Genomic DNA, 24,694 nt, shown 5'->3' with positions numbered 1-24,694 from the left:
TTTGTAATTTTTTCAGAGCACAAGCACCAGAAAATTTCTCATTTTAACATGTTGGGTACTCATTTTGACAAATTTTTATTTGATTCCCTAAAATTTATTCTTCCTATTGAATTTATTATTAAAGGATAGGCAAAATATATGTGTACATCTTAGATTGCATCAAAATCCCTTTGATATTTATTTACTATGTAGTGTTTTCATTTCAGGATAAAGTAAATGGTTTGTAGTCAATTTGGTTTGTGTATGTGTACCCGGAGGCTTTTGAAAGCAGTCTGCTCAAAAAAAAAAAAAAAAACAGAATAAAGACTAATGGGAAGAGGAAAGAAAAAAGGTTAGTCTTTCTATGAAGATAATGCCTTTAAACTTACATGTGCCTTTTTTTATTGCAGATATTAATTGAAGGTAAAACCGTGGAAGCTTTGTTCACATATGTTAAAAAAACGGAAAGACACAAAGTGATTGAATGGTCTGCTGCTCAGCATGAAGAGTTACAGCTCCACGCAATTGCCACCTTAGCCTCAGTGGCCCCTTTGTTGATAGATGATTACCTGACTTGCAATGGAAATGCTCGGATTTTGATGTTTTTAGAATGGTGTGTAAATGAAGGTGAGTGGACCTTGAAAAGCCTACTGTGGTTTGATGTTCTAAATAGAGAATAGGACTGAACTTTCTCGTATGCAGGATAGAAAATGGAAAAGGATTGATCAAACGAATGCACGGTTCACTACAGATCATCTTAGTCCACGTCTGTAGCACAAGCTTCCCACCTTAAAGATAAGGAGCCTGAGACCCAGAGAGAAATGAAATCAGTGACTCTGTGTCACACAGCAGGTTAGTGGCCCAGCTGGCACTAGAATCCAGGGCCCTTAATTGGCAGGTCAGTGCTTTTCCACTGACTCACAGTATCTCTGTGAATACCACGCTATCTCTTTAATGGGCAAACAATAACTTTATTTTCCTTTGGTTTTATCTTTTTAAATTATTCAGAACTCAAGGATTGAGACCAGAGATTGACAAATATCTGGGCCATAACTGCAGGTGACACAAGTGTCAGGGTGGTAAAAATAATAGCTAAAGGGAATGCCTATGCAAGGAGTGAGGATAGGGGTGGGAGGGCATGTCAGGAAGAGGAGTTAAGCTGAAGACCTCCAAAGTCTGTTGAAACTCTTAAGATTCTTCTCCTTTGATTTTTCATGCTGACATGGAGGGTGACTTTTGGATCTCAATTGCTCATGTTAGTAGAGCATATGCCCTCCCAGATGCCAACAAGCCAAAAAGCTTGAAGTATGGACCAAGTAATGTGTCAACCATCTAAGGCCCAACCTAGAGAAGTTAATGCCTTTTTATCCACCATGAAGATAAGCTGCAAGTAGAAGGAATGTGGGGTCAGGGTTCAAATCCTAGCTCTGACACTTACTACCTTTCCTGGGCAAATCACTCAATCCCTCTTGGCCTCAGTTTCCTTTTCTGTAAAATGGGGGTGGGGTGGGAGTGGCATGGGGGTGTGGTAATGACCTAGTTCCTTCTAGCACTAAATCTGTGATCCTATGGTTAAAGCATTGTCTTCTGCTTGAGTGCCTCACAGCAATGAAATGACAGGTCACAAGCACTGAAATTGAAAACAGGCAAATCACAGCCTGTTTCCATTTATAGGCTGGTGGTTACTATGCTGCTAGGCTGCCTAATGAAATCTCATTAAACTTCCATGGATTTTTCAATTTGTAAATCGCTGGCATTATAAAATTCTCTGCACTTAAAAGTATTGATTTTTAGCTTTGAACACAGCTTCTTCCCAAGGACAGCTTTTCTGAGAGTGCACAGTATGTAACAAAACAATTTTTTTTTGTTTTTTGTTTCCTCTTAGAGACCTTCTTTAGTCAAGGTAACAGTTTCCATGGCACAGGTGGCCGTGGCAACAAATTTGCGCAGATGCGCTACACTGTAAGGCTTTTGAGAGCAATGGTATCCCTTGGTAACGATGTCGTAAACCAAGATCTCTGTAGTCATGGAGCAATCAAGCAACTGATAGGTAAAGTATAATGGGATACAGTATTAGTGAAAATTATTTTTTAAAAGGGAGGGCCATACTTACTACTAGATATGTATGTGTATACATGTATTTATATTACTATACATGCACATGCGCACACACACACACATGCACACACGCACACACACATACACACACATCTATCTGGTATTTTTGCTGTGATATCTAGAAAATTTGTACAGTTTTGATAATATTTGCTATCTCTTTAGGAATAATAGGTAACTATCACTATACCAAGTTATAGAAGCTGATAACTATTAATCTTCTTTAAATTAGTTGTCATATTTATATATGTATATGTATAAATTTAGGTTCCTTTATCTCATCTGTTTGTTGATATTTAGAATGTTTACTATAGTTAAGTCCCATTTTTTTTTAACAATATGACCTCGGGGCGGCCAGGTAGCACAGCAAGTAAGAGCGCCAACCCCAGAGTCGGGATGACCTGGGATCGAATCCAGGTTCAGACACTTAGTACCCACCCAGAACAGGTTTAACTATACCCAAGAATGACAATTAATGGATAAATGTCAGTATGAATCAAAGTCTCTATTAGAGTGTCACTGGATTCTTTGTTAAACCTATTACTTCTTCTGCATTTAAGATCACCTCTATAACTATGCTCATGTCATTTACTTCCAAATCACCCTCTGCCTAGGGGAAATCTAGACCAAGACTGTATCCCCCACCCAGTCCTGAATGGAACACAATGAGCTTTAGATTAAATTTTTTGTAGGGTTGAGTGGGGTAGCAATACCTAGATTGAGGAGAATCCTATCTGCTATCATCAGTCCTGTCCTTCAGAGTCCTTCAGAGCCTTGAAATGAGAACTTTAGAAAAAGGGGGAGAACTCTGAATCTCCCCAAATCATTGGTTATTAATAATCATGTTTCTCATTCTGCTGTCTCACATTGCCTCACGATTCAGGTAGGGGGAAAAAACTAGCTTAATAAATGTTAACCTCAATGTGAGTCAATCCTTTGAGGTGGCAATCCCCCAGATGCTCATTTTTTAAAATATAGAGATCAAAATATGGGACATCAAAGTCCCATTCTACCTTGACCACATCAATTAAATTTAAAGTACTGTTTTCAGTTCTGAGGAGCACATTTTAGGAAGGATATTGTTGACAAGCTAGAGAAAGGTACTCATGAACTATTTTTTAAAATATTTTACTAACTTTATTAATATGATTGGTTTCATTTGTGTTCCTATAATTTATTTTATGCATTTAAAAACACTCTCAAAAGAGGTCTACAGGCTTCACCAGCCTGCCAAATGGGGTCTATGACAAACACAAAAACACTGAAGAATCCCTGAGTTAGAGCAAGCAAAGAGAACAACAAGTATTAATTGGTGAGGCTGAATCCATGCTGCATGAGGATCCGTTCAAGCAATAACTCAGTCACCAACCGTTTATTAAGTAATTTCTGGAAATGTTTAGCCCAGGAAAGAGGAGGCTTGGGAAGCACGTGAACTCTGCATTTCTGTGTCTGAGACATGATCCTGGAGACACAGAGCTAGAATTATTTTGCTCCTTCCAGAGGGCAGAGCCAGGAGTGGAAGGCAAAAGCTGCCAATGTGGATTTGATAGAAGGAAGAATCCCTCACAATTAGGTCCACCCAGAAGTGGAATGGGATGGCACAGGAGGGGATCATCTTCCTCATTATGTGATTTAGCTTCAGGATCCAAAGGGGCAGAAAGCCTCACGCTCAAACTTCAGTATTTATCAAATGACATACAAAACTATATGGTCCAACTCATCTAAGATGGCTCCAAAGAGAAGTTTTGGCTTCCACCTCATTGCTGCCCCCAGTTGTCTGATTTTCTCTAACCCAGAGAAATTAAACTATATTGTTTCATGTGTGTGTGAATACAACTGCTCCCAGGAAGTCAGCTCTGTCTAGATAGCAGCCTGACCACCAGATGACCTGTAAATTTTAGGGACTGTGCAGTTTTGTCCTGAGGTAAATAAAGGGAATTGTATCTTTTGGTCTAAGGGAAGAAAGTTCCAGCCACTTTTGAATACACTAATAAGGTCAGATAAAGCTAACCACGTGAGACTGTTAGAACTGTAAGGGGTTATACTGTTGCTTGTTTTTCAGTCACACTGGTCTTGCCTCATCTGACTGAGGAGGCCTGATCTAAATTTGCTACATCAGGAAAATTTCACATAGATCCTGGATCACTACTTATCTGGAAGGTTATAGATAGCATTCCTGCTCAGGAACTAGTTGTACTAGCTGAAGGCTAAAGTCTCTTTCATTTGTGTCAATCAGTGAATAGACTATTTGGACCCCAGCAGGATAAGGGAATAGTCAGTTAGAGAGATGGACTGAAGTCCTTTTATGGAGAACGTTTAACTGGGAGAGACAAAAAGAAACCATGCACTGAAGCACTCTTGCTTCATGGCTCCCAGAGTCAGCAGCTCTGTTCCAAAGGATTTAAAAGGAATTGTTTGTTCATTTTGTCTTTTACTGTGGATAGCATCATATAAAAGAACTTCATTCTCAGGAAACATGTTCATCAAGTTACCCTTGTCACTTGTTAATTCAAGTAACATCTAAAAGTTTCAACCTTTTAAATTTTATCCTACCAGGAATCTTAAAAATCGCAGTAAACAGGCTTAAGGAAGAGGCCATTGTTTTGGAAATTAAGTCAGATATATTACTTATCTTGTCTGGTATTTGTGAAAATCATAGTCAAAGAAAGGTATGTATTCCCCTGAAATAATCAATTATGTTATATGACTATATAATTCTTAATTATCAAAAATAATGGAGGATAGTATTAGTACAGGTCATTCAGGAGTTTGCTCACTCTCACAGAGAAATATGAATTCCAAAGCCTGGTGTATCAAAGGGGCAGAGAACTCAGACAGAAAGCCCTTTTCTCCGATAAAAAAAAAAAGTCTTAATCAATTAGCAACAACAGTAGAGACTGTGGAAGCAAGAAATAGTGGAAAGTGACAGGTGGCAAATGGATAATCCATGCTGCAGAAAATGCCTTTAGCAATGATCAAAGATTGTTTCTTTCATCATATTCGTATTTAGCAGTTATTAAAAAAACAAAACTCCCAAGGTGGTAGAATTTTTATCTTAGAAGTCAGTTGTACTCAGCAAAGGAGTAGTCATAATGCCTTCTGTTTATAATGGGGAGAGAAAAGGGAAAGAAACAGGGACAAACAGGAATTAAATGTTTTATTCCAGAAACATTGTCGTGTAGTTTAATCCCATCTCTTGAAGCTATTCATTTGCAACAACTAGGTACAATATCTATGACTGAATAGATACAGATTTTTTTAAAGTCAACATTAAAAATGTATCTTTTTCCCCACAATGTTTTGTTGATGGTATAAAAACAGGATAAGGAAAAATTAACAAAAATGATTTTAATAAACCTTTTATAAATAGGAAACGTTTGGAACTGAAGGAGTGGATATAATTCTTCATCTAATGAAAGTAGACCCTAAAAAGTTTCAGAGTGGATTAGGTCATAACAGACTTCTTTTTAGTACATTGGACTGCTTGTGGTAAGTATTTTGCAGTAACTGTTACTTGGTCCTGTAGAATAATGGAGGTGGAAATGATCCTTAGTCAATTCTTTGACATTTAAACCATGCCAGAAAGATGACTCTACCACTTTTTTTTCAATCCCAAAGAACCTTCTTCCTTATGCATATGGTAAAGCAGTTTAGTCTCTCTTGATCTTAATTTCAGAAAATTCTTTCCATATCTATCCTAACTCCCTCTTATATCGTTTAAGCACATCCCGAGAGAAACAAAGCTATTTACCATTACTCATACTTCATGTACTCGATGTCTGTTAAGTCCATTATCAATCTTCTCTTCAGGAGACTAAAGAAATTCCTTTAACCTCTCTTCATAAGTGCTATTTCTCAAACATTTTAATGATATTTTTGTTCTTAAACAACTTCACCCATTACTTCTCTAAACAGTCATTTTCTAGATGGAGAAAATGACTTAATGTGTATTTTTTAAGACAACATTTCTTTTTGATTCTTCAGTGTAATAAATTCACATGAGTTACATGGAAATAAAGTGCATATGGCAAACTAATTCTCATCACACCCTTTCCAATGCACTGTATACAGTGGGTGGTAGGATTACTGAACTCATTTACAAATATACATGGGCAAGGGGCAGGTCTTAATTATAGAGAAGAGAGAACACTTGAGTCCTTGAGAACAGACTCTTGTTCCTCTGAATTTTGTCATAACCCCAGTGCCTATCATAGAGCTCTGTGCAGAATTGGGCTCCGCAAGTGTTTGTTATGTTGTATTGGTGAATTGAGTCTCTGTATATGATGTCCAAGTAGATTTAGAGGAGAGTACAAACTACGTCTTTGTGGCTTATGCGATCTTTTCATTTTATTCTACATGAAAACCATTATGCCTTAGCTTCTGTTCATATAGAATGCACAGGTTGTACGATACTCTCTTGGAAGTAAAGGTTACCTTGACTGACAAAGGTGGGGTGCCCTTTCCCGTCAATTCATTGACTTCTTAGTAGTGTATAAAAGGCCTGGACAATATCAGACTAACTATTTAGTCCACAGATTCAACTCCAAAATGTATCCCTTTTAAAGTCTTTTCAAACAAGAACAACCTTTTTTTTAAAAAAACTAATAGTTACATAATTATGTTCTCCTTTCAACAAGTTGGAACAGTGAGCCTGGGTTCATCCGTTATATGCCTACATTCATTGTGATTACTATGTCTTAAGAAAGTAAATATTGATTTTTTAAAAGATAAATATACTTACCACTTTTTAATAAATTAAAAATACATCTTGCATCACCTACATCAAATTTTTGTTTTTACATCTTGAGAACACCAACTCTTTGACTTAAGGAAATGACTTAGATTTCTTTTGGAATGCCTATTAAATGAACAAAATATGCCCTAAATTCTGTTCATGCCTATTTAGGTGCTGTATTTTGGGCTGTTATACCTTAGAAGACTACTTTCTTGAAAAAGAAGGTATTTTTCTACTTTTGGATCTGCTAGCTGTAAGTATTACAATAGTAATAATAACAATAACAGCAACTAACATTTATATAGTACTTACTGTATGTCAGGCACTGTGCTAAGTGCTTTACACTTATCTCATTTGATCCTCACAACAGCCCTGGGAGGTAGGTGCTATTATTGTCCCCATTCTTCAGATAAAGAAACTGAGGCAGAGGGTCACAGATAGTGTCTGAGGTCAAAGAACTCCAGTCTTCCTGACTACAGGCTGACTCTCTATCCATTGTACCTCCTAACCATTAAGAAATACAAAAAAAAAAAAAACCACGTTTAAATATTTCCAAAAAGTATAGCTCAAGGGTTTTTCCCCCAAGATATAAAATTTTTAAGGGCTGAATTTGTACTTGGGAAAAAATGACTTCAGAACTATATTCGGGGGCGGCCAGGTGGCTCAGTGAGTAAGAGCACCGGCTCCAGTGTCGGGATGACCCAGATCAAATCCGGGCTCAGATACTCAGCACCACACCTAGAAATAACTGGCTGTGTAACCTTGAGCAAGTTACTTAACCCCGATTGCTTTAAAAAAAAAAAAAGAACTATATTCATTTGATGCAAATGTCAAGTGCCATGATTCAGTCATCCTTTGTTAGAAAGTGAATAGAAGGGATGGGGAGAAGCACCCCATAGCCGAGAGGACTGCAGATCAGCCATTGCATTGACCCCAGAGTGATTTCCCACCAGCCTCATGGCTGCTCTTTTTGGGTTCCATGTTCAAGATGAGGTGGGAATTTAAAATCAGCTTCCTTGGAATTCCATGGAACCCCAGTTCCTTTCTAATATACCTATAGCCAGTTAGATTAATGAGTTGTTTAAAAGATAAATATAGACTTGAGAGGATGTAATGTTAATTGTGAATACATTTTAAAATTGGCCAAGTTATTTCCATTTTTCTTCTGTTGAGAAACTAGTGTTCAGGGCGTTATTAATAATAAAATAGAGAAAATGTCAATATTTTTATTATTTGGCTTCAAGGAATAACTGTGACAAGTTTCTTTAAGAATATTTTTTAATAGAAAAAACTTCTCCTTAAGACTTTCTCACTCTGAATTGTGTCCCTAGAATGACCACATTTGCCAGAGCTTTGCCATACTTGACTTTGCTATCAGAGCATAGAAACATTGTGAATTTATCCAGGGAAAGGAAAATAAGATTTCTTTTTAAACTGTATGAAGGAAAGTGAGATGAGGCAACTACTTGGGAGTGAGGAGAAAATCATGAGAAAGTACAGTGTTTAAAATGGGGCTAGTGAGTATGGAATACTGATAAGAAAAACTGCAACAAGAGGGATATCTGTATTAGGCCATAGAAGTGGGTGAGAGAAAGGAAACCAACTGTTAGTACCTACTTCAGTGATCACAGGACTCAGTTATATCTGTCTGCCCAGGGTAATCCTGGATACAGATTTATTCTCACCAAAACTACAAGGGAATCAATTTTAAATTAGATTGGCAATTTAGTTGTTGTTGTAATTATATAAATATATGTATATGTTTGTTTATATGAGATATACATGCACATATATAGTATGTATGTACATACACATATGCATATACATATATTCTGTGTATACATGTATATAGTGTGCGCATATACATTCATAGACATATACATATATATATATATATATCTATTTCAGAGGCAATTGAGTTTTCATATTGGCTAGTCATCTCTTCTCAGTAAGAAAATCTACTTAGAAACCAAATGAATAGTATTAAGTTTTCTAATTAATAGTCTTTTCAATGGGTAGTTTTTCAATTTCAATTTAAATAAATAGGTTTTCAATAGGTAGGTATATTCCAACCATAGTCAAAGTACCTAATTTTTTCTTCTGTGACATTTATCATAGGATCATAGGATTTAGAAATGGAAGGGACCTTAGAGATCACATAATGAAACCTTTTTATTTTAGAGATGAGAAAAGTAAAATTCCAAAAGGTTAAATACCTCACCCCAAACCACTTTTTCTCTCCAGTTTTTCATGTTCAGGAATATTTCATGTTGTACTGCTTACATGATTTCTTTCCGTGTAAACAGGAGATTCTCCCAAATATTATTTAATTGGATTCTTTTATCTGTAAGAAAATCATTTAGAAAAAAAACATACAGAAACATTTCACTTTGGTCCTAATGATGATATTTCTTCAAATTTCAACTTTTTCTTTCTCTCTTTTTCTTCATAAAGTTAAACCAAAAAAACTTCTGTAATCTAATTCTTGGAATAATGGTTGAATTCTGTGACAATCCCAAAACCTCTGTTCATGTCAATACTTGGCGAGGGAAGAAAGAGCAGACAGCTGCCAATCTCTTAATTAAGTTGTGGAGAGAAGAAGAAAAAGACTTAGGAGTAAAACGTGATGAAGATGGGAAAATAATTGGTAAATATAAGCATATTTTTAATATTTATATTTTATTTTTCTCCAATTACATGTTAAAACAATTTTAAACATATTTTTAAAAGTTTTGAGTTTTAAATTCTGTTCTTCTCACTTTCTCGTGCCCATCCCTGAGACAGTAAGAAATCAGATACAGGTTATATATGTACAATCATGTAAAACATTTAGTTTTATTCAGATTAGTCATTTTCTACAAGAAGACTCGAAAGAAAAAGAATGAAAGAAAGTGAAAAATAGATGTTTCAGTTTGTATTCAAACAATATCAATTCTTTCTCTGGAGGCAAATAGTTTGTTTCATCATTAGTCCTTTGGGATTGTCTTAGTTTATTGTATTGCAGAGGATAGCTAAGTCATTCACAGTTCCTCATCCTATAATATTACTATTACTATGTACAGCATTCTCCTGGTTCTGTTCGCTTCATTTTGTATCAGTTCATATAAGTCTTTCCAGGTTTTTCTGAGATCAGCCTGCTTATCATTTCTCATAGCACAATCATATTCCATTACAATCATATACCACAGCTTGTTCAGCCATTTCCCAATTGATGGCCATCCCCTCAATTTCCAGTTCTTAGCCTCCACAAAAAGAGCTGCTATTAACATTTTTGTACAAATAGGTTCTTTTCCCTTTCTTATGTCTTTGGGATACCGACATAGCAGTGGTAATACAGGATGAAAGGGTATGCGCAGTTTTATAGTCCTTTGGGCATAGCTCCAAAGTGATCTCCAGAATGCTTGTATCACCTCACAACTCCACCAGGGGTGCACTAGTGTCCCAATTTTCCCACATCCCCTCCAACATCCATCATTTTCCTTTTTTTTCATATTAACCAATCTGATAGGTATGAGGTGATACCCCAGCGTTATTTTAATTTGCATTTCTCTTATCAGTAGTAATGTAGGGCATTTTTTCATACGACTATAGATAGCTTTGATTTCTTTGCCTAAAACTGCCTGTTCGTGTCATTTGGCCAATTATCAATTGGGTAATGACTTGTTAAATACAAACATATTAATAACAGTAAATGTATTAAAATAAAAGTGAATAAAATATACATTTTATAAAAGAGTTCTTCACAAGGTGTCAGAAAAGTATGAAGGAGCTTCATTCTTGTTAAGGATGAGTTGAAAATACAGTAAATCTTTTTGCCGAAGTGTTAGCAAAAGCCTCCAGTTATTGGCGAATCACCTGTGTTTCATCCTTTCTATAGATATTTGTTTCTTTTGCAAGTTTTCTTTCCAAGACAAGATTATGTCACCCTTGGACGGGGTCTTAATTTCAGGATGATTTTCATTCTGTCAAAGCAGAATTTTAGAAATGGCAAGGATCTGAAATATTAATCCAGTGCCCCCCGCCTCAACATGTAGATGAGGAAACCAAGAGTAATCATTGCTCAAACTGATGTTTTGAGTTTTAAAGACTGTAAAGTTCTCCTTCCAACAACCCTGTAATTAGGGAGTACAAATCTTATTATCCCCTATAGATGAAGAAAACAAGACTTACAGAGCTCCAGTCAGTTAGGATCAGAGGCAAGTTCAAACTCCAGGTCTTCTGACTCTGAAGTTCAGTATATTCTCCACAGTACTGCCCTGTTGAATGAAAAGTCATTTGTCTTCTGAGTATTTCCCCTAAAAGACACATGGTGAATGTGTCAATGGATCCCCCAGAATCCCCTTTGTTCTAGCTCATCTTATGCTCAAGATTTGTATTAGGGCCCTCTACACAAGGTCCTGAGCTGTAAGGCACTAGCCACAAGGGCCAATCAACTTGACCCCCCAAGCTGGACTCCTGAGCAGTCTCCTTTGCTTTTAAACTCTCAGTCTCCCATGTTTATGCTGTGAGAGATCAGGAAAAAACTTGTTGCCTTTGTGAGTTTTCTAAGTCTTGCAAAGTAAAATGGACCTTTCAAATATCTTTACAAAGTGCAATGTGAATCACCAAAATTCTGAAAGAGGTTTTGTGTCACCCTTATACTACAAAACCTCTCAAGAGAATTTGGTCTTTTTAGGGATACCTCACTTTACCAAATAAATGTGTTCCTAAAGTTTACATAAATTAATTTGTATAAATTAAATCAGGTTTTCCTGTTGACTTACATTATTGTTTCAGATGTATTTTATCATCATTTTAAACTTTGTCATTGAATTTGTCATTGAAACCTAATACTGTGACTTTAGATTTTTCTGTTCCCTCTATCTCCCTGAAAATTATTCCCTAACTTTAATTTATATGCCATGTAATTAATGATAAATAAGTCAATATACCAATTCATTAGAGAAGTTGAAGTCTTTAAGGAATCTTTTGGGCAATGATGAATCTTTTCACAAAAACCTCTTGCTTGATTTGTTTTGTAAATTTAATAAATGAATTTATATTACATTCTAGTAACGTAGTAACCCAAACTCTAGTATTACAGAGTAAAACTAGAACTAATAAATATTACCTTGATAGTTAAGAAAGTGCCTTGCATATAGTTGGCACTAAACAAATGTTGAATGTAATTGAATAAGGATGATTTTTATTTAACATAAAAATTTTCATAAGTGAATAAAAACTTCAAAGGAACATGAGAACATCTTAAAACATTTTTTCTCTGGAGCTTACTATTCCCTCTGAAGCAATGCTTCCATAGCTAATTGATGCTCATAAAGGTTTGAATCATGCACTTAGGGTTGTAAATTTCATCAGAAATCATCCTGCCCGCAAACCCAACCCCAATTACCAATTGACTTCTGCAATATCTCCAACAATCCCCCAATTCTTAGAAGGTTTTTTTTTAGGTTAGAATTTATTCGTGAGTGTTCTTCACTCATTGCTCCTAATCTCTTCTCCAATTCCGAGCCAAGGAGGTTTATTCTCTTTCTCTGTTGGCAGCCCTTCATACTTCGAAGACAGCTGTCATCTCCTTCACACATCTTCTTTTTTCTCTCCTTCCACAGACCCCTACCAACAGTTTCTAGTCTTGTATAACCTCAGGACCCTGGGCCTTAAACACTGAACCCTATAGGTTTCTGGGCCTTTCCATCTGCCCTGAAGCTGAACTCTGTTTTGTGTTGCCTACCCTATTGAAGTGTGAGCTCCTTGTGAACTAGGCATTCTCCAGATTTTTCTTTCTGTTTTCCCAGCACTTATCACAGGGGCTCAGTCCACAATAAGCACTTGATAGATGCCTTCTCATCCATCTATTCATTAATTCACATTACTGTCCAGGTTGTTCCTCCTTGGGTGAATTTATACTTTGCAAGGCAAACTATACTTTGCCCCCATTCCTCAAATCCCACAGCAATAACGTACATATTAATGACATGTAATATTTATAGAGTTTATTAGTGATATCCCACTATATATAATATACATATTTCCTAGTAATCTTTTTATTCTTGTTGTAGTTAAACCCTAATTACTCTACCTATTCATCTTTAAATAGAAATCGTTTCCTTTTAACAAACTTTGAGTTCCTCCTCTTCAATTAATAAGTTAGTCATCTTTATTACTGCTTATTTTTGAATTACTAAATAATAAAATAATTTTTATTTATATTATATAGCACATAATAAACAAAAGAAGAGATTATATCATTTTTAATCTGACTATTTAATAAGTATCAAAATTAGGATAGTTTTACAAAAGTGCCCTTTTAAATAAAATAATTTTGAAATCAGTTTCATGTTTTAAAGAATGAAAATGAAAATTCTCAAATTTTCTCCTGAATAAGGAAAAAAAACCAAGAATACAGACTTATAAAATTTCTTTTCTTCATGGTATATATTACTAATCTATTAAATACATTTCATTAAAAAGCAGATAATTACTCTAATAACTGTAACTCTCTTGTTTTATTTTCCATGGTATTCAACAATTAGATGCAAAGAAACCTCTAATTACTAGTTTTCAAGAAGAACAAAAAGTCATTCCAATGCCTGCCAGCTGTCCTACTACTGCAATCATGGAGGTCTCTGAAAATATCAGGGCAAAAATTTATGCTGTACTAGGCAAACTAGGTAAGAAGTTAGCCAGACTCACTGAAATGGCAAAGTGGTCAAAGACATTACATAAGATCACAATCCATGGAGCTTACATCTTGGCCCAGTAACTTGTTACTGTTCTGCCTTCGCCTCTGTCCACTGCCATCCCCACAGCTATGTGGTTCCCTGGAAGAGCCTAACATTCGTCCAATCATTTGCTCTCGTTTGCGTTCTCTCTCTGTCTCCTTGTCTGTGTGTGTCTCCGTCTGTCTTTCCCTTTTCTCTGTCTTCCCCCCTTTTTCCTCTTTTGCTCCCCCTACCTTCAACTCATCTCACCTAACAATTATGGGCCTAGGCCCCTTTAAATCCATGTTGGAGTGAATGTGGTCTTTCCAACTGTATGTCTCCTGGAATTTGTTCTCTCCCAGAATTAGAATGCAAGCTCTTTGAAAGCAAGGACTGTTTCACTCTACCCTTAGCACAGTGCATAGAAAATCATAAGTTCTTATGAAGTGCTTTTCCATCCCATCCCCTTCCATCTAATTGTACTGTCATCTGGCCCACATCTCTACATCTTTTCCAAATAATAGTATCAAGATTTTGTCAAGTGCTTTAATGATACTGTCTAACATTCCTCGCTCTACCCATCTGCCAAATATGTTTAAAAAAAAAGAAAATATTATTATTCTATATACCTGTTTTTCTTCAAAATTATACAGGCTTTTTTGTGATCACTGCTTCCTTTTCCCTTTAATAATACTCTGGAATCAAAGTCAGGCTCACTAATAGATAGTTTGTGACTGCATTTTCTCTTCCCTTTTATGAAATTCAGGCTATTGCCCTTCTTTCCCAGAGTACATCTCACTCTCCAACCTTTCAAAGATCACCAACATTAGGTCAGCCATCATACCTGCCACTTCTTTCAGTATTCTAGGATACATCTTGTGTGAAGTGATTTGAATTCAAGAGCATCCTGGTTCTCTTTTACCTTTTTCTTGCTTATCTTGGATGTTAACTCCTTTTTAGCCATTTTGGATCTTGTCGGTCTAAAGGTCATTCTCCTTGGAAGAGAAAACAGAGGCAAAGTAGGAGCTGAACTGCTCTGCCTGCCCGCCATCATCAGTTTGCATAATCATTCCGTCCCCCCAGATCAGCATGTCCATTCCTTACCTTTTTCCTTTCCGCCGCCGCCGCCACCACCATTTTTTTGTTCTCCCTACTTTTCTTCACCAGCTCCAGGTAATTATGAACTTTAACACTTTTGACACCAACCTTACAGGACTATGCTGTGATTATCTGTGTTTCCATCTGCTCTACATTTCTTCGAAATCTAAATTTCTGAGTGGCTCAGGTGTGTAGACCATCCACACTGGTCTCTTTAGACAACTCTCCCTTTTCCTTCTCATCAAAATTGTTTCTCTTTGTGTCTTGGGATTTTCAGTTTTGAAAACTTCATGGGTTAACCTTCTTGATAGATTTTTTTGTCTATACAATTCTACCTATCTTTTCTCTTTTGAAATCTACTCTCCTAAAGTCTAGGATGCACACAAAACTCTTGCTCAGTTTCCTTTTCTTCTCTATAACAAATGGGAATGTGAAGTAGTCTCTTCCCCCAAAAGTTACCACTGTTTAACTGACTAACAACGATAGTCCCTCCTTGTTGGAAAATCAGATCCAGAATAGAATTTCTCCTTCTTTGTTCCTGCAGCTTTTGAGAGAGAAAGCTAACAGTATGACCAGTTCGGACAATTATTAGCTGTTTTGCCCATGGCAGCGCGGGAGATGTCCAGATACTTGAAAGCCACCCCACAACTCTCTAAAGTCTCTGCCAGGACTGTGGTCTCCTTCCCAAACTCTTCATGTGGGTCTTCTTTTTTGTTCAAGCGATCTGTATTTTACTTTCAGCACAACACCGTTTCTTGCTCTGCTCTCGTTAATCTTCACCATGCTTGTCCACTCTGGTTCCTAACGTTCCTCTGAGTGGGAAGCTCCTCCTGGCTCAGTGGCCATCCCCTCTGACACAGGCCACCAAACTTGAGGACCAAGGGGCCAGCTGGTCACACATGCCCCTTAGCAAGCAGTCAGAAAACCAGTCGTGGAGGAAGAACTACACAATAATTTCTTCTTAGCATAGAATACTCTACCCTGCCACAACTCCGAACTGTTTTGCTTCTTTTAAATAAACAGGATGCTTTCTAAGTCGTGTGAGAGGCATGAGTCTCATCCCAAGTCTCAGTGAGGTCAGATTTGTACCCTTATGGTGGGAGTTCAAATTCATCTTCCTTTTTCAGGGAATAGGAGAAAGGGGAAAGGACTCTTCCCAGCCTACCTCCGCACACCTGCTGCATATAATGTTACTCTGCCTCCTAGATGCCAAGTTTATTTCCCACATCCTCATCTGCAACTTTCTTCTTGTCTTTTCTCCCATTCCCCAGTATCTATGAAATAGACTCTTTACCTTCATCATTGCTTCCCTACCCACGATATCCTAATCCATGGTTTCCTACTATACTTTAACCATCACCCTAGACTTCCTCTCTTTATATTTTTAATCGCTTTAACAGTTCCTAAGCCTGGATCTCACCCACTGTCCTTTCTGTTCTCTTGCCCTTCAGCTGTAGAATGTAGAGCTATGCATGTGTGGCCCACTACAAATTAGGACTGTCCATATTCCAGTGCAGACCTACCTGACCATCTCATTGTGAGGATCAAATGAAATAGTGTACATGTAAAGCAACTAGCAAATCTAACCAGGCTCCATCTTCATCTGACCAAACCATATACAGTCCTATGTTGTTTTACTGTGCCTCCCTAAATAGACTGTACCCTCCCTGCGGGCAGGGACTCTACTTTTATTCCACTCACATACTTAGTAGCCAGCAAGCATTCAATTGAATATGTGAATAAATAAATGATGAACTTTTAATTCATTGTATTGAGTTGTGGAAGCCAAACCAGGGCAGCCTTCTTCTGTAGGGAAATTCCCAGAGTATTCCCTACACTCAAGCATCTGCCATTCTATTAGGGAGAATTTTTCTATCCTGAAAAAAATAATAGTGAGGATCAACTTAGCAATCATAATGATAATAACTGTGCCACTCAAGATTCCTCACCACCCATCCTGTTTGGAATCACAATTATGAACTCAGAAATGGGAGGAGCATTAGAGGTCATCTGATCAGACTCCTTCATTTTTCTTACGGAGAAGCTGAGATCCAGAGTAGTTAAGTAAGCACCCCAGGGTCACACAGGCTAAGTTACAGAACCACTACTCCAATCCAGCATTTCTGATCCCAAGGTCAGCACTCCTAGAGTCTTTTTTGTACTGGGGAGCTACAGCAAAGCCACCACACCTTCTTCCTCTTCTAAAATAGCTCAGAAATATTCCCTTATCGGGGCGGCCAGGTAGCACAGCGAGTAAGAGCACCGGCTCCAGTGTCAGGATGACCTGGAGATCGAATCCCGGGCTCAGACACTTAGCACCCACCCAGAAACACCTGGCCGTGTAACCTTGAGCAAGTTACTTAACCCCAATTGCTTAGGGGTGGCCAGGTGGCTCAGCGAGTAAGAGCTCCGGCTCCAGTGTTGGGATGACCTGGAGATTGAATCCCGGGGTCAGACACTCAGCACCACACCCAGAAATAACTGGCCATGTAACCTTGAGCAAGTTACTTAACCCCGATTGCTTTAAAAATAAAAAAAAAAAAAGAAAGAAATATTCCCTTATTTTCAAAATTGAACCACCAAGCCGAAGGAAGACTTCTTCTCTCCACAGTCACTGTATAGTAAGGAACTGTCAGTAGCTAATCAGCACAGATTCATGGGCAGAAAGCAATCAGTCACAGAAGTGAGGTGTTAAATTGAGTTGAGGCCAAAAGTGGCTGGCGACCAGCCTTCATTTCAGTGAAAAGTATGTATTTTCTAATGTCTCTCATGCTGTTAAAGTAATTCCTATTTTATAAACTTCATTTAGATTTTGAAAATCTACCAGGCTTGTCCGCTGAAGATTTTGTCACACTCTGTGTCATACATAGATATCTTGATTTTAAAGTGAGTATCTTCTTAATGATCCTACAATTAATGTGTTGCATAAAAACCAGCATTATAAGTAACCTACTGGTAGCAGTGAGTACTAGATGCTGGCAATACGGGTGCACCAAGTAATTCTTAGCTTCCATAGAATATTTGATATTGTTATAGAAATATATCTATACTTATTTACAACCTCTTCACAGGACAACCTTAGTTCTTTTTTCATTCAGATTAATGGTTTATGTAAGGATGTAGAAAATTAACATTTAAAAAATCTAATGACAATAATTGACTGGGCTTAGTTTTTTTAATTAGTTTTTTGATTGATGTGTTGGGTTTTTTACATCACCTTGATTTCCTAAAATGTCCCTCCCCGCCCCTCCCAGAGAGCCACCCCATAAAAAGTAATACTTTTAATAACAAAAATAAGAGGGAGCAAATCAGCCTAACTGGTCAGGACATCAGAGAAGTCTGAACGTTTGCAGTGTGCAGCGCTTGTGGCACCGCTTGTGCCAAGGCAGGCTTGGTATTTTACAGTCATTTTGCAACGTTCACTTTGGATTTGTTTTTTCTCGTGGTGCTTCTGTTTCGGTTGTTGTAGTCCTTGAGAGTATGATTTTCTTGGTTCTGTTTACATTACGCTGGGTCGGTTCATAGAGATCTTCCTACACTTCTCTACATTTATCTCATTTATCATTTCTTAGTAATATCTCCTTACATTCATGTACCACAGTTTATTTAACCCTTTCCTAATGGATGAGCATCTGTTTCCAGTTCTTTGCTATCACAAAAAAGTGCTGCTATAAATATTTTGTCCATGGGGACTTTCCTGTTGTCACTAGCCACACTGGGGTATAAGCCTAGTTCTAGAATATTTAAAGGGCTGTAGGTGGTACAGTGGATAGAGTGCCAGGCCTGAAGTCAGAAAGACTCATCCTTCTGAGGTTCAGATCTGACCTCAGATGCTTACTAGCTGTGTGACCCTGGGAAAGTCACTTCACTTTGTTGGCCTCAGTTTCCTCATCTGTAAAATGAGCTAGAGAAGGAAATGGCAAACCTCCCCAGTATCTCTGCCAAGAAAACCCCAAATGGGGTCATGAAGAGCTGGACACGACTGAACAACAAAAAATGGAATATTTACATCAAAGGGTGTACATCTTTCAGTCACTTTATTTCAATTTCAAATAATTCAATTTCAAATAATTTCCAATTCATTTCTAACATAGTTGTACTGATTGACAACTCTAACAACAAGGGACTGTAGTGCCAGTCTTTCCACAACCTCTCCAGTATTGACTATTCCCATCTTTTGTTATCTTTGCCAATTTGCAGGGTGTGAGGTCGATCCTCAGCATTGTTTGGACTTTGTTGTTGTTATTCCGTCATTTTCAGTCATGTTCAATGCTTCATGACCCCATTTGGGGTTTTGTTGGGAGAAATATTGCAGTGGTCTGCCATTTCCTTCTCCAGCTCATTTTACAGATGAGAAAACTGAGGCAAACAGGGTTAAGTGACTTGCCCAGGGTCACACAGTGTCTGAGGCCAAATTTAAACTCAGGTCTTTCTGACTCCAGGTTTGGCACTCCATCCACTATACCTATGTGGCTTTGGAGGAAGAGAAGTATTAATTTGTTTTTCATTAGTAACATTGGTAATGGTTTGGAGCATTCTTCCAGTTAGCTGTCAATAGTTTACAATTCTTCTTTTAAGAACTGTTTGTTCTAATCTTTTGACACATATATTGGAAAATGGCTTTTTCTCATATATATCCCTGTACTTGGGTGTTTTGTTTTGTTTTTAATGCTTTTTGAACAGCCAGTAGTTGGAATTGAGCTCTAAAAGGTTTCCACAGTTAGACATTCATTAATTTATGAATAGATAAAAATAATATATTTCATTATTTTGCTATCACTTCAGAGCACCAACTAAAGACTTTGCCTTCTTTTCCTCACTTTTTCCCCTTTCTTATTATGTAGTTGTTTGTTCGTTTGTTTTAAGTAAGTACTCCTAAGGTACTAGAAAGTTGTTTGATTCCTGTAACCAGTCTCCTTTCCTAAGCAAATCTAAGCAGCATCTTCCCTCTCCATTCTCCACCAATTTTAGAAGAATTAAAATTAAATTTCTTTCCTTTCCTGAATTAATGTGACTTTATCTTAATTTAAGTAAATTTTCCAGTACTCCACAAGTGCAATTGTAAGGGATTTAATCTTCCTTATGAATAATTTGCTCTCCTACCTGGTATACGCACATTTCTCCAGAGCAGAGGAGGAAGCGAGTGCTGAGCACCCTCTAATGATCATTTTTAAATTTGCCTCCATTTAGCCTGGACCCTAGTCCAGGTCTCACCTGTGACCTGGGAAGTGAAAGCAAGGTAACAGAAGCCTGGCCAAAGGTTGGCTGATACTACACCTCAGAAAATAGTGAGAGTCATGAGCCAGAAGGAACTAGCAATAAGGTTGAAGTAAGATTTATGTGGTTGTGGTTAAATTGGCTTATTCCCTTGACCCTATGCAAACCATTCAAACCATTTAATACGTAGCACCCCCTTCTGTTACAAATAGATTCCCAACTAATATTGGGGCAGCCAGGTAGCACAGTGAGTAAGAGCACCGGCTCCAGTGTTGGAATGACCTGGAGATCGAATCCCGGGCTCAGACACTTAGCACCCACCCAGAAACACCTGGCCGTGTAACCTTGAGCAAGTTACTTAACCCCAATTGCTTAGGGGCGGCCAGGTGGCTCAGCGAGTAAGAGCACCGGCTCCAGTGTCGGGATGACCTGGGGATCGAATCCCGGGCTCACATACTCAGCACCACACCCAGAAATAACTGGCCCTATAACCTTAAGCAAGTTACTTAACCCCGATTGCTTTAAAAAAAAAAATTTTTTAAGTACCTAATATTCCCAAGAGATAATAGAAGAAAATCTGACTGAGAACATAGTTCTGCTAAGGAGTCGATTCCCTAACAAAGACTGGAATCAAATGGGATGAAATCCAACATTTATTTGTACTCATCATAAGGCTTAATTTCTTATAAAAGACTGGAGAAATATGGAATGAAATAAATGAAGAAATAAAAGCAGAACGATTCAGACCCATCAGTGCCGATAAAGAAACGCTGGAAACTATTACAATAGCTTCAGAAAATATTGGGAAAATGGTGGCCATACTGCAGAATGAGATGGTTGAAAGTCAACGAAACCAAGACATGCACAGTGAACAGAAAGTATATATAAAGGTGAGCTAGACACGACCAATCAGCACAAAGCTGCTTTATTTAAGATGTGTAAGAAGGTTCCTTTTTTTTCTTACTTTTTTCTAAGTCACCCCTCAGGTTTAAATGGAAAGCTTTGGATTTGAAAACTATTTTCAGTGACTAATCAGTTTCCTTTCTCATTACAGATACGTGCCACCCATAAGCAAAAAGACATGGCTAATAAGTCTTGGGCAAAATTCTTGACTAGAACATCAAATGCTAAAGCATTAAAGGTGAGGTTTCCAAAGAATTGTGCTAGCCTCAGAAGCAGTTATGAAGACTAACTAGACTTCATAAGCAGTTTTTGTTCATATTTCTGGTAGCACTTTTATACAATAACAATATAGCCAGAATACAACAGGTTTATGGCAATGACTTTCACCAGAAAGTTCCATGAGTTTCATGGAATGTATTTATCAGAGGGAAATACAAATGGCAGGAGTGACCCTGAGAGAACAGAAGGCAGGTTGTGGAAAAAGCATTAAGTGAGAGGGCATAAGGCATAGAATGAGTATATTTCTATTTCAGCCTTGTCATGTTCCGACATCTGCCATCAGTGGGCTCATTTTTCTACAAAAAAAAAAAAAAACATTGAGGTGAGGGGTAGAGACTAGGGAACAATTCTTCCATATTACCCTGCCTCCCCAACTGTTGGTTACTTCTGTGACCACAAAAAGAAGGTGTTCAATGAAATACGGTAAAGGGACCTATGGGAAAACCTGATCCACACACTAAGACTAGCAAAGCTTTGCTTCACTTCTGCCCTCTGAAAACTAAACACAAGTGGCACAATTCAAACTAATGGCTGATGTTATTGAAGTAAGGGAGGCAGCAACCCCAATTTCAGAAAGATGCAGTCTTTCTTTTCTTTTACACCTTTTCCATTCAATTTCTGGAGGTACTTTATTCAACATTGCAAATCTGTCTACTGCTATGAGATTGCAAGCATCAAATCCGCATCTAAAAGCAACAGGCCTAGTCCAAATTTTGGCATTTTAAAGAAACGAACTAAGGTAATGCAGAGCTACCAAGGGTACCTTCCAACCTTAGATGCAATTCATCCCCAGCTGTTCTTTCAATTTTGAGAAGCAGTCTTGAGGAGTTAGTACTTGGCTCTACAGATGAGTCTTTACCTTCTCCCTCCCCCACTTCCTCCAGTGAATGTTGAGTTTTAATATGACCTCTGTAAATTATATTGATTTATTACATTTTAATAAACTTTAGGCAAATCATTTAAATTTATGCAAAACAGTATAAAAATCTACATTAATAGATTTAAATCCAAAACCTCACAGAGCCATATTCCATGAACCAAGCCAGATTCCCCTTGACCTAGCCTACTCCTTGATTTTCAAGTCAGACATTTTTACAAATGGCATTACCTTTTCCAGATTTCTAACTTATGTAATACACTGAAGATAAAACTTTCTAATAAAATACTAATGCCTTTAGAAAGAAAATAAAACTTCTAGATGAATGAACAGCCAGAGAATAAATTTGACATATATAAAGTAAAGTCTTTTTGTCATTCTGAGCACAAGCTAAAGTGATTACTGTTGTGAAAATTTGTCTTACTTTCTTTTTTAACTTTTTCATATCTTCAGAAAGCAAAGAAGCTTCAGGAAAAGGCTATTGAGTCTTCCAGACCGAAAGAATACCCACAGAATGCCTTAATTCATTCAACGGACATCAAAGGCCTAAATATAACAGTAAGATTTTTCTCCCTTAATGCAAGGAACTTACTCTCTTACATAAATTTAGGCAAGCAAGTTAGCAGTTACTTCTGAACAATTTCAAACTTTGCTGATATTTCTCTTTTAATCTCACCAAGGTCAGATTTATTCATCTCTGGAGCACCACCCAAAATTCAGATTACAAGAATAGCTAGTGGTGTATGTCTTCTAGAAGTGGGAGTGGAATCCATCTATATGACTTTTTTTTTCCTGTTATAACACACATCTCTTAATATACGTCTGCTTGTGAAAACAAAAATCAGTGTTGATGATACAGAAGCTGAAATATAAATGAGCACATCATCCTAACAGTGGTGGTTGACACCCCTCCCCCGCCCCCAAATAATCCCTTCTCAAGCCATGACATTTTCTTTTGAAAATACAACTGTCATGTGCCATCACACTAACAATCTCCATAGTTTGCAGTTAGGTGACGCTTCAGTCTCATCTTAATCCCATCCGATGCATCATTCTCACAGCTGCCGTATTGACGTTCCTAAAGCACAGGTATGACTACTCAAAAGCTGCAGGCCTTCCTTCTTGCCTCTCATATAAAAAACATGCTCCACTGTTCGGCCTTCATAGCGTTTCACAGAGGTAGAGCCCCAGTCCCCTGATACCCACTCTAAGGCCCTCACTACTCTATGCCTTCATCCAGTGCTTCCTATTAGTAATTTTGAGATACTTAAAATCAGCCAGTCCTCACAGCCCCAGGATTCAGCAGAGTGACCATGCTAGAGTATTTACAATACTTGTGACTGATTAAAGTACTGAACTAAATACATTTTATTAAAAGATATTTACAAGTATAAGCAGGGAAACATTTAGAAAAATACCCATGTTTATAGGACAGTAGAAAATTACAAAGCCAAAAACTTTGTGCCTAAAACCTTTGTACACATTTTAAAACAGGAAAACAGTGATGGGAAACTCTTTGCAACAAAGATAGAACAAAAACCAAATGGGCGAAGCACTTTAAAGAAGGCCTTAAAAGACTCAGCTCCTCAACAGGATGTTTCCTTGAAACATGTCAACCAGGAAAATTTGACACAGACTTCTCTCATGGATACATCAGAAGCTCAGACCAAAAAGCTAAAAAAAAAGACAACAAAAGATAATCAAACCACAGCAAAAAATGCTAAAAGCACTTGAAACCACAACCACTTAAAACTGAACAGTTCTGTCATAGTTAGAAACAAAATTTACCACTGATAAGTGGATCTACAAAATAATACCAAGGGCAATGTATGTGTATATTTTTAGTACATGAGTATGTGTATCTGTATACATATGTATGTACATACATTCATATCTACAGAGAGAGTGCAGTATAAGAAAAATCACACAATGGAAGCAAGAAAAATCTTCTGTAGTCTGATATCACATGGCAAGAAAAGGTTTAATGGATACAGAACTTTAGGAATAGTAACCTGTATTTAGGCCCAGTAAAGCTTTTGTCTTACAGGCTTCCACATATCAGCTATCACATCACAGATCTGTGGATTCATTATTATGGGTTCTCCTTCCACCAACATCGACTTGAATGCTTCTGTAATTTGAAACAACTCTTCAAGAGTTTTACTGTGGCCAAAAAGTTCATCATTTTACAGCCAACCTGATAAACCCACACTAGGTGAATCCTCTGCCAGCAGACATGATAATCACCAGGCCCTTCCTCAAAGCCTTTCCAGCTTGGTAGACGCTACCAGAACATACACCTGCCAGCAGCGTCTTTTAAGAACCTGGGTCACTGCCTAGGTCGCCACAGAGGAATATATGGGTTAGCAGACACCCCTACCACCATCAGTGACTCTTTAAAAGCACTTGAAAACTTGTGAAAGCGTGAAACATGCAACTTCTTCAGTTTTCTTTTTAATCCCAGCTTAAGTTGTCAGTAAACTGGGTCATATCCAGAGATTCAGCTTCATATTCACACCTTCTTCAAATTGAATACAAGTTGGGAAAAGCATTCTGTTGCTGGAGTACAGCTGAATACTTGCCATAAAAAATGGGGCCTGCATATACGTGTGTATGTATATATGTCCATACATGCATATGTATATATGTTTATGTGTGTGGGGATTTATGTATGTATGTATGTATATGGTACACAGAAAACAAATGCCTCTTTGGGAAGACTACTCAGCTAATCCTTTGTGGATGCCATTTTATCAGCCTGCACCACCTGCCTTCCCCTTCACCACACACACA

The 24,694-nt window shown here is 37.6% G+C and overlaps 1 protein-coding gene across 1 annotated transcript in view; it reads left to right on the top strand.

Moving 5' to 3' along the window:
- The window catches only part of CFAP69 (cilia and flagella associated protein 69), a 70,526-nt gene that overhangs the window by 35,925 nt on the left and 9,907 nt on the right, over window positions 1-24,694 (top strand). Inside the window, exons 12-22 of the mRNA XM_069086191.1 lie at window positions 390-606; window positions 1,865-2,029; window positions 4,651-4,763; window positions 5,465-5,583; window positions 7,001-7,082; window positions 9,284-9,476; window positions 13,360-13,497; window positions 17,435-17,511; window positions 20,535-20,732; window positions 20,897-20,983; window positions 22,355-22,459. Of these exons, the coding sequence (XP_068942292.1) occupies window positions 390-606; window positions 1,865-2,029; window positions 4,651-4,763; window positions 5,465-5,583; window positions 7,001-7,082; window positions 9,284-9,476; window positions 13,360-13,497; window positions 17,435-17,511; window positions 20,535-20,732; window positions 20,897-20,983; window positions 22,355-22,459 (1,494 nt within the window). The remainder of the gene's footprint in view (window positions 1-389; window positions 607-1,864; window positions 2,030-4,650; window positions 4,764-5,464; window positions 5,584-7,000; window positions 7,083-9,283; window positions 9,477-13,359; window positions 13,498-17,434; window positions 17,512-20,534; window positions 20,733-20,896; window positions 20,984-22,354; window positions 22,460-24,694) is intronic.

The sequence above is a fragment of the Petaurus breviceps genome, unplaced genomic scaffold (assembly GCF_028583685.1).
Source record: "Petaurus breviceps papuanus isolate PSGF00001 unplaced genomic scaffold, PetGlider_PUasm1.0 178, whole genome shotgun sequence".
Taxonomy (NCBI): Eukaryota; Metazoa; Chordata; class Mammalia; order Diprotodontia; family Petauridae; genus Petaurus; species Petaurus breviceps.
The sequence above is the reverse complement of the archived record's forward strand: the minus strand, read 5'-3'. Positions and strand labels throughout refer to the sequence as shown.